Source organism: Nicotiana attenuata, chromosome 7, assembly GCF_001879085.1.
Source record: "Nicotiana attenuata strain UT chromosome 7, NIATTr2, whole genome shotgun sequence".
NCBI classification, from domain to species: Eukaryota; Viridiplantae; Streptophyta; class Magnoliopsida; order Solanales; family Solanaceae; genus Nicotiana; species Nicotiana attenuata.
The window spans coordinates 2,651,075-2,661,444 of NC_031995.1; the positions used below are offsets into that span (position 1 = coordinate 2,651,075).

A 10,370-nucleotide genomic window follows, 5' to 3' on the forward strand; every position below is an offset into this window, starting at 1 on the left:
ATGTTAAGCAGTTATATTTCCTACAGAATAGTTAATATTATTATACCTCTTATCATACACGTGTACAACCAAATATAATCGGATAAGACTACAAAGTATATAGACAATAGATTTTACATGTTAATTAAATATAAAATAAAATTTTTAATTAGTTATGTATGGTTAATTAAAAAGACTAACAAAAACGAGCCTCATAATACAAGTAGAAAACCTTTTAACAAATATTTTAAATTAGTATGTTCTATACTAGTTTGAAATCTACTACTTATATCAAACTTAATATTCAGCACGGATAATCCTTGCATTATAATTTTTGAAGCATTGATCTCTGCATTATCATATTAATTGTTCCGTTACTAATTCACGCATTACGATCTCGGGTTAAGAAAAGAAAATCTATATTTAATACCCGTATGATTTGTCTCGACAAATTTCTCTTTTGAACCACTAGAAAGAGCATTAACTACGAAATGGTGTTATAAAATAAAGACGGTAAAGTAAATTAATCAAAGACAAATATAGAGAGAAAATCAATATATTATTCAACTTCAAACTGATATATATATATATATATATATATATAACGAACTAAAATCTCCTCTATTTATAGAAGAAATGAAGTTGTTGCGTAAATTGCTACTACAAGGTGCTGTGTAAGCTGCTACTGCAAGCTGCTTGTAAGCACCTAGTGCAAGGTGCTGTGTAAGCTGCTACTGCAAGCTGCTGTGTAAGCTGCTTGTAAGCACCTAGTGCAAGTTGCTGTGTAAGCTGTTATTGTACCAGCTATAGATAATCTTTTATCGGGGTAATATATAACGACCCGACCGGTCGTTTTGCCTTTTAGAACCCCATCCCCCTAAATAAAGCTTCCCGTACTTGCTTTAACTAATTTACGACTTGCGGGGGCGATTGGTTCGGGAATCGGAAGGGTTTGAGTAAAAATACGCCCATTTGCTTCTTTAGGATTTCTTAAAAAGACCAAGTTTGACTTCGGTCAACATTTTGGGAAAACGGGCCCGGATTTGTGATTTGGCAATTTCTGAGGGTCCGTGGGAAAATATGGGACCTGAGCGTGTGTCCGGAATCGAACTCAGAGGTCCCTAGCCCGAGTAATGAATTTTTATAAAAAATTGTTTAATTGAAGCTTTAAGGAATTAAAGAAACTAAGTAATCATTGATTCCCTAGGTATCGGGCTCGGATTTTAGTTCCGAAGCTTGGTACAGGTCCGTAATGTCGTTTAAGACTTGCCCGTAAAATTTGGTGTCAATCCGAGTAGTTTAAGGGTGTTTTGACCCGTTAGAGGAGAATTTAGAACTTGAAGATTCAATAGTTTGATTCATTTGATTTTAGAGGACGATTCCAAGATTTAGGGTTGTTTTGAGTGATCCGAGGGCTCGAGTAGGTCCGCCTCGTGATTTCAGACTTGTCGGTATGTTCGGGCGGGGCTCGGGAGCTTCGAGCGTCAAACGAGCGAGGTTCGAGCGGAGTAGAAAAATTGAAGAGTAGCTGAAGGTTTGCTGCTTCTGTCAGAACCGCATCTGCGGTTCTTGCGCCCCAAAAGCGGAACCGCAGATGCGGTCAACACTGCAGAAGCGAAGAGGGCAGGCCAAGGGGAAAACCACAGAAGCGGTTCCGCGTATGCGATCCGCAGATCGCAGATGTGGTCCAGTCACTTTAGGGCCAAGCCGCAGAAGTGGCCCAGTAACCGCAGAGGCGGTTTTGCATATGTGGGCCTCAGACCGCAAAAGCGGTCCAGTCCCCTCTTGCCCAGTTCCGCAGATGCGGCCCCATCTTCGCATATGCGGGATCGCAGATGCGATCCATCAACCGCAGAAGCGGAAATCGCTGGGCAGTGGCCTTCATTTAATTCGAACTCAAACACCATTCTTTCATTTTACACTCCACACTTGGGCGATTTTGGTGCTTCCAAAGAGAGGGTTTCAGCATAGCATTGTAAGGTAAGTAATCCCCATTCGTCCTTAGTTAAATACATGTATATTAGGTAGATTAAACACTAAAAATTTGGTAAAATCAAAGGGTTAGAGCTAGACCTAGGGTTTTAATAAAACTAAGATTTAATCATGTAATTTGTTATGAAATGGGCTGGAATTTATATATTATTGATCCTTAGGTTGTAGAGAACAATTTCCTTCGAAAAATATCGGAATCCGGGCACGTGGGCCCGGGGTCGAAATTTAGGAAACTTGCAGGAAAGGTTGGGAAATTACTTAAATAGTTAGAATTTGGTCTTTTAAGCCTTTATTTACTAGTTCTTACCTATTTTAACTAGATTGCGATCGTTCGGCTTCGAATTAAGAGCTTGGGCTTGTTCTTGATATTGGGAGCGCGCTTTGGAGCGAGGTGAGTCTCCTTTCTAACCTTGTAAGAGGGAATTGTCCCCATAGGGTAATAACTGAATAATTGTTGCTAAATGCGGGGTCTACGTACGTACTAGGTGACGAGAGTCCGTGCGTAGCTACTATGATATTTATTGTATGGTTAGTTTAGGACCCACATCGTGCCTAATTTGGAAGTATCTCTTATTTAAATTGCCACTATGATTATTCATGATATGCTACAGACTTCAAGGAAATATTAAGTGAACATATGAACTTGTTAAACCTTGGTAAAAGCTTCCTGGTATGTGTATGAACCTTCGTGTGCATTCTTGATGTTTCTTGATATTTATGGATTGGGCTGATCGCCTCGGTGAGAATAGATGCATCTATGGTTCGTGTCGTTCGATCCTCGGCAGTGCACATTTTTAATTCTGTTGGAGCGGGCCGTCGACCTCGGTGTGATTGCATATGATATGTATAGATATGCTGATACTTGAACATGACATGCCTACTTGCTTAGAAATTGAAAATGTAAAATGGAAACTGATGTAAGGACAAGAATATGATTACTGCTCTTTGTTATAACTTGTTGAATATTGGTGACTTTTATGCTTAGAATAGCACACCTACATTATATTATCTTGACCCTAGTGAGTATCAAGTCGACCTCTCGTCTCTACCTCTTCGAGATTAGGCGGGATACTCACTGGGTACATATTGTTTATGTACTCATGCTACGCTTCTGTACTTAAATGTACAGGGTCTGAGGCAGGTGGATCCGGTTATTTCTCTGGTGCGCATTCGTGAGCAGACTTGGGACTTCTACGGTGAGCTGCTTTCCTTCCATGTCGATCCGCAGCCGAAGAAGTCTTTCTTTTGTATTGTTATATTCTGTCTATTCTGATCCAGACAGTAGGGTAGTGTGGTATTCTTTGGGTTGTATATTCAACAAGTTGCCCGAAGCTTGTGACACCAGATTCTGGAACACACGTTGGTAGACGATTATTTTGGGGTTGTGTAACTATTTATTATGGTATTTATCTCTCCTGGTTTTAAATTTCAAGTTGAGTGTTTATTCCACTTATTCTAATTAAAAACAATATGATTATTTTAGTAATATTTCCGCAATGGCTTGCCTGACAAGGGTGTCAGGCGCCCTCACGATCTATTGTGAAAATGGGTCGTGACATTATCTGCCTTCATTTTGTTAATAATTCCTTTTCAAATTCAAGAAAAAAGTGAATAATGACTAAACGTTTACGATTAGATATGTGAAAAAATCAAACAATCCCGCATTTAAGCTTTATAAAACAGTATATTATAATGACTAAATATTTTGTTTCCTGTATATTTTCATGGAGGCATATATTAAGAAACTATAATGTCCAGTATTTTATACTGTATGTGCACAATCCAGATTTTTTACCCTAAGTTTGCTTATGCAACTCTTGTTGGAGTTCTTATTTTACTTACTTCCTGTAAAATATGCTGGAACGTCTAGCTATTAATTTATATAGGCCAGAATATTATATTGGAGATGTGTAAAACAGTGGGAAATTTTTTCTTGAAATTCATGAATTAATTGAATAATGACTAAACTTTTACCAGTTAGATATGTGAAAGTGGAATTAAATAATTTAAAATTTTGTTTCTTGTATACTTTGCTGGAATATATATTGAGAAACTATAATGTCCAGTATTTAATACAGGATGTGGACAATCCAGATTTTTTACCCTAAGTTTGCTGATGCAAATTTTGTTAGATTTCTTAGTTTAGTTGCTTCCTGTTAATTATGCTGGAAAAGATAGTAATTAAGCTATATAGGCCAGTATATTATAATGGAGATGGGTAAGACAGTGGAAAATTTATTCTTGAAATTCAACAATTAATTGAATAATGACTAAAGTTTTACCAGTTACATATGTGAAAAAATCACAAAATCCCGCATATAGTACTTGAAGCTATATAACCCAGTATATTATAATGGAGAGAACTGTATAATCGTGCAAAATTGGTATCTAGAATAACTTACTGGAATTAAATAATTTAAAATTTTGTTTCCTGTATATTATGCTGGAGGTATACTTTGAGAAACTATAATGTCCAGTATTTTATATTGGATCTGCACAATCCAGATTTTTTACCCTAAGTTTGCTTATGCAACTCTTGTTGGAGTTCTTATTTTAGTTACTTCCTGTAAAATATGCTGGAATGTCTAGCTATTAATTTATATAGGCCAGAATATTATAATGGAGATGGGTAAGACAGTGAAAAATTTGTATCTAGTATAATTTGCTCAAAATAAATAAATTAAAAGTTTGTTTCCTGCATAATATTCTCCTATTAGCAAATCAAGAAACAAAAAAAATAACCAATAATAATATTTTTAAAAACAAGAATACCAAACTAATTATTCAGAATGCAACCATATTGTATATAATCACATGAGCCAATGCAACCATATTGTATATAATCAATCATTTCTTTTTCCTGTATTTTCTTGCATAAGGATGAGCTACAGCAGAATTTGTACAATTTGTTCTGTTATGCCCATATTTTTTGCAACGACCACATCTTGTTTCCTTCTTGAATTTTGTACCGGAAACATGTCGATTCTTCTGTCTTCTTCCTTGCATTACTTTTGCATCTGGAGGCTTAGTAATTTTCGATTTAATATTGTCTGGTATAACCCATGTTGTTGAATCACCTACAGAATTTACTTTCCCTTCATATGTTTTCAACCAAAAGTCCCTTGAATAATAGGCTGGGCAAAAGGCTGATTTCTTCTGATATATACTATCAATTGCAGCAATTGCATGTTCACAGGGTATCTCATCTAGCTGAAATTCAGAACAATCACATGTTCTTTTGTCTAGATCAACAATAAATTCCAAACCCCCTTCTTTGACATTGAATTTGAGTCGATCAATGGGCAATACTCTAAATGTAAAAGCTGGTTTAATTTTATCTTTCAATGTTGCTTCTGCCCCATTTGATGACTCGCGGAATATTCCTTCTGCAGTTGTCCTTCTTTCATAAAACCAGCTTGGCAATTTTTTGTCACGACCCAAACCCCGCACTGGTCGTGATGGCGCCTCTCGTGAAGACGAGGCCAGCCAACTAACCCAACTCGTCTTTTCAAAAATAATTTAAACATGAATAAATAGCTAAAATATGACTTAATAATATTAATTAGCGGAATTACAACCCCACACAGCCCTAATCGGGGTGTCACTAGTCACGAGCATCTATTAGAATGTAATTACAACCTCAAGGTCTAAAAAATACACTAATCAAGAATAATGAACAAAGGGAGAAGAACGATGCTGCGAACGCTGGCAGTCACCTCGTTAAACTCCTATATCTCTGTCTCTGATCAGCCAAACCCGCTACCGGGTGAATAAATACCTGCATCTGCACACGGGGTGCAGGGAGTAAAGTGAGTACTCCAACTCAGTGAGTAATAAAAGTAAATAACAACTGAGCAGTAAGAAATCACGTATGTCATATCATCATGCTATATAGAAGNTGATGAGTTCTAGAGAGATGAAAGGGACTTGAGAAGACTGAAGGAGAAGCTCAATAGGATAGAGAGGATTGCACGAGATGGGGGTCATGGTGCATACAATACTGAAATGGAGTCTGATGATACGGATTGATTTAGTTTTTTATTTTTATTTTCTTTTTTGGTGCATATGTTTTGTGGAAATATGTGGAAGAAGACTATGTAGTTTTATTTTATGTTAATATAATATCGTTTTGTTTAAATCGTTATCTGCCTTCATTTTATTAATAATTCCTTTTCAAATTCAAGAAAAAAGTGAATAATGACTAAACTTTTACGATTAGATATGTGAAAAATCAAACAATCCCGCATTTAAGCTTTATAAAACAGTATATTATAATGACTAAACATTTTGTTTCCTCTATATTTTCATGGAGGCATATATTGAGAAACTATAATGTCCAGTATTTTATACTGTATGTGCACAATGCAGATTTTTTACCCTAACTTTGCTTATGCAACTCTTGTTGGAGTTCTTATTTTACTTACTTCCTGTAAAATATGCTAGAACGTCTAGCTATTAAGTTACATAGGCCAGTATATTATATTGGAGATGTGTAAAATAGTGGAAAATTTGTTCTTGAAATTCATGAATTAATTGAATAATGACTAAACTTTTACCAGTTAGATATGTGAAAGTGAAATTAAATAATTTAAAATTTTGTTTCCTGTATACTTTGTTGGAGATATATATTGAGAAACTATAATGTCCAGTATTTAATACTGGATGTGGACAATCCAGATTTTTTACCCTAAGTTTGCTGATGCAAATTTTGTTAGATTTCTTAGTTTAGTTGCTTCCTGTTAATTATGCTGGAAAAGATAGTAATTAAGCTATATAGGCCAGTATATTATAATGGAGATGGGTAAGACAGTAAAAAATTTGTTCTTGAAATTCAACAATTAATTGAATAATGACTAAAGTTTTACCAATTACATGTGTGAAAAAATCAAAAAATCCTGCATATAGTACTTGAAGCTATATAACCCAGTATATTATAATGGAGAGAACTGTATAATCGTGCAAAATTGGTATCTAGAATAACTTACTGGAATTAAATAATTTAAAATTTTGTTTCCTGTATATTATGCTGGAGGTATATTTTGAGAAACTATAATGTCCAGTATTTTATACAGGATCTGCACAATCAGATTTTTTACACTAAGTTTGCTGATGCAACTCTTGTTAGAGTTCTAATTTTAGTTGCTTCCTGTAAATTATGCTAGAAAAGCTAGTAATTAAACTATATGGGCCAGTATATTATAATGGAGATGGGTAAGACAATGGAAAATTTGTATCTAATATAATTTGCTCGAAATAAATAAATTAAAAGTTTGTTTCCTGCATACTATTCTCCTATTAGAAAATCAAGAAACAAAAAAAATAAACAATAATAATATTTTTAAAAACAAGAATACCAAACTAATTATTCAGAATGCAACCATATTGTATATAATCACATGAGCCAATGCAACCATATTGTATATAATCAATCATTTTTTTCTGTATTTTCTTGCATAAGGATGAGCTACAACAGAATTTGTACATTTTGTTCTGTTATGCCCATTTTTTTTTTGCGACTACCACATCTTGTTTCCTTCTTGAATTCTGTACCGGAAATATGTCGATTCTACTGTCTTCTTCCTAGCATTACTTTTGCATCTGGAGGCTTAGTGATTTCCGATTTAATATTGTCGGGTATAACCCATGTTGTTGAATCACCTACAGAATTTACTTGCCCTTCATATGTTTTCAACCAAAAGTCCCTTGCATAATAGGCTGAACAAAAGGCTGATTTCTTCTGATATATACTATCAATTGCAGCAATTGCATGTTCACAGGGTATCTCATCTAGCTGAAATTCAGAACAATCACATGTTCTTTTGTCTAGATCAACAATAAATTCCATACCCCCCTTCTTTGACATTGAATTTGAGTCGATCAATGGGCAATACTCTAAATGTAAAAGCTGGTTTAATTTTATCTTCCAATGTTGCTTCTGCCCAATTTGATAACTCGCGGAATATTCCTTCTGCAGTTGTCCTTCTTTCATAAAACCAACTTTGCAATTTTTCTTGTATGAAATCCATCATTGTTAAAAGTGGCAATTCTCTTGCACGTCTCAAAACATTATTCATTGACTCAACAATATTTGTTGTTAACATATCATATCGTCGTCTTGGACAATGTGAACGAGCCCACCTTCCTGGTGGTTCCTCCATCAAATAATTGAATGTTTTCTTATCAACAGCAGCTATTTGGGACATGAAGTCATCAAATTCTGATTGAAGGTATACTCTTGCAGCACTTTGAAAGAGGTTTAGTACATTGTTTCTCACTCTTCTTTGCTTTAGATTCTTTTCCAAATGATATATGCAAATACTATGGTAGCACTCAGGAAAAACCTTTGCGATTCCATTTGCAATGGCCTTGTGTCGATCTGACAAAAATATTAAATCTTTACGAATCCCAATTGCTTTTCTTAATTCTCTAAAATACCATTCATATGATTCGTTATTCTCTGAATCCGCTACCCCAAATGCTATAGGAAAAATCTAATTATTTGCATCTTTTGTAACAGCCACTAACAGAACACCTCTATATTTATTTTTTAGAAATGTTCCATTCACAGCAATAAGTGGTCTACAATACCTCCACCCAGAAATTGATGCATCATATATAAAAAATATATAAACAAACCTGGAAAAGTAAATAACATTCAGTTATACCATATGACAAGCTGAATACAAATAACATACTGGACAACATGCTTAAAGACGACACACTTGCATTAAAACATACAGAAATCAAACAAAACACAAATATTATATACTGGGTTAAAGACAATAACACAAAAACAAGACAAATAATCACTCGAAAAAAGTAAGGACAAATAAAACAAAGTTCTAGTTTAAACCGAACTCATCCAGTATAATATACTAGAGACAAAGCTTACACACAGCAGACATCCCGTAAAATATACTGGGATGAAACAAGACTAAACTATATGATAACATTCATCCAGTATAACATACTGGAAGATAAACGTACACAAGACAGACTTCCAGTATAATATACTGGACTAAATTTATTTCTAAATTCAATAAACAAAAAAAAAACATTAGCAAAACCACACTAAAAAGACAGATTTCCCATATAAAATATTACATCATATTTATATACGAAGGCCAGTATATTATAATGAAACGTAACTCAAATCAGATACTAGATTAAAGGCATACTGGAAAACAAGCTTAAAAACGACACACTTGCATTAAAATATACTGAAAATAAAACAAAACTCAAGTATTATACACTGGATTAAAGAGCATAATACAAGAACAAGACAAATAATCACTCGAAAAAAGTAAGGACAAATAAAATAAAGTTCTAGTTTAAACAGAATTCATCCAGTATAATATACTGGAGATAAAGCTTACACACGGCCTAAGTCTCGTAAAATATACTGGAGTAAAACAAAACTCAACGATGTTATAATATTTATCCAATATAACATACTGCAGGACCAAGATTCACACGAGATTTCAGTATAATATACTCGACAAAATTTATTTCTAAATTCAATAAACAAAAAATATTAGTAAAAACAACAATCAAAAGACAGATTTCCCATATAAAATATTACATCATATATACTAAGGCCGCTATATTGTAATGAAACATAAGAAATTTACCTGTTATCTGAATCTCTCTGAATATTTGTATATGATCCTGGATTTTTTTGTTCGATCATATACAAATATGATGCCAGCTGCTCATAATTTTGTTCAGTTGTTCCTCTTAATAACGATAAGCCCTTTTGAATAGCATGCCATGCTTTTCCATAAGCAACATCTACTCCATGTGATCTTTTCATTTCTGAAATGACAAACCTAGGCTTTACTTCAGTAGCTATGTCCCTTAAGTTGTCAATCATGTAATCTCTAATCACATTTGAAGTTGCTTGTCTTTGATTTGACTTTCTAATGTCAACCGAGCACTCATGTGATCTCTGAAATTTAACTACTTTAAATAGTGTTGATTCCTTAATTTTTGAACCTCGAACAGTCCAACCACACTTTTCATCAGTACATACCAAAGAGTATCTTGTATTATTTGACCTGTCAACATAGAACTAAAAGTGCTCCTTAATAGCTGCTAAGCAAAAACATCTGATCATAGCATTTTGGTCTTGAAAAACAGAACTGAGTTTTACATCATCCAATGATGCATTTTCCTTTAGTATTATTGATGGGGATTCTTTTGCCTTTCCTTTTCCTTTCCTTTTTCTTCCTTCAATAGTGACTAGTGATTCGATGTGTTGATCTTCCACAGGATTTACAATTTCATTTTCCATTGTCATGTCATAAATTGGCATCTCCTGCTCTTCTGCTATTTGAGATATCAGCATCAGTTTCTCTTCCTGAACATATGTGGTTCTGTGCAATAATTGTTGATTGTCA

At 34.3% G+C, this 10,370-nt stretch overlaps 1 protein-coding gene across 1 annotated transcript; it reads right to left on the reverse strand.

The window, feature by feature from the left end:
- On the reverse strand, positions 4,819-9,844 carry LOC109229777. The gene is made up of 5 exons (XM_019395332.1): positions 9,603-9,844; positions 8,497-8,607; positions 7,863-8,397; positions 7,562-7,762; positions 4,819-5,181 (listed from the first exon to the last, which is right to left on the reverse strand). The coding sequence occupies exons 1-5, from the start codon at positions 9,842-9,844 to the stop codon at positions 4,819-4,821; spliced, it is 1,452 nt and encodes a 483-aa protein (XP_019250877.1).

Bases quoted from the DNA above. Each gene is read 5' to 3' on its own strand.
- LOC109229777 (XM_019395332.1), bottom strand. From the start codon at position 9,844: ATGATTGACAACTTAAGGGACATAGCTACTGAAGTAAAGCCTAGGTTT. The intron at 8,398-8,496 runs GTTAGTGGCTGT...ATGGTATTTTAG, and splicing joins AATAAATATAGAGGTGTTCT to AGAATTAAGAAAAGCAATTG. The intron at 7,763-7,862 runs GTATTGCCCATT...TCTGAATTTCAG, and splicing joins AACCAGCTTTTACATTTAGA to CTAGATGAGATACCCTGTGA.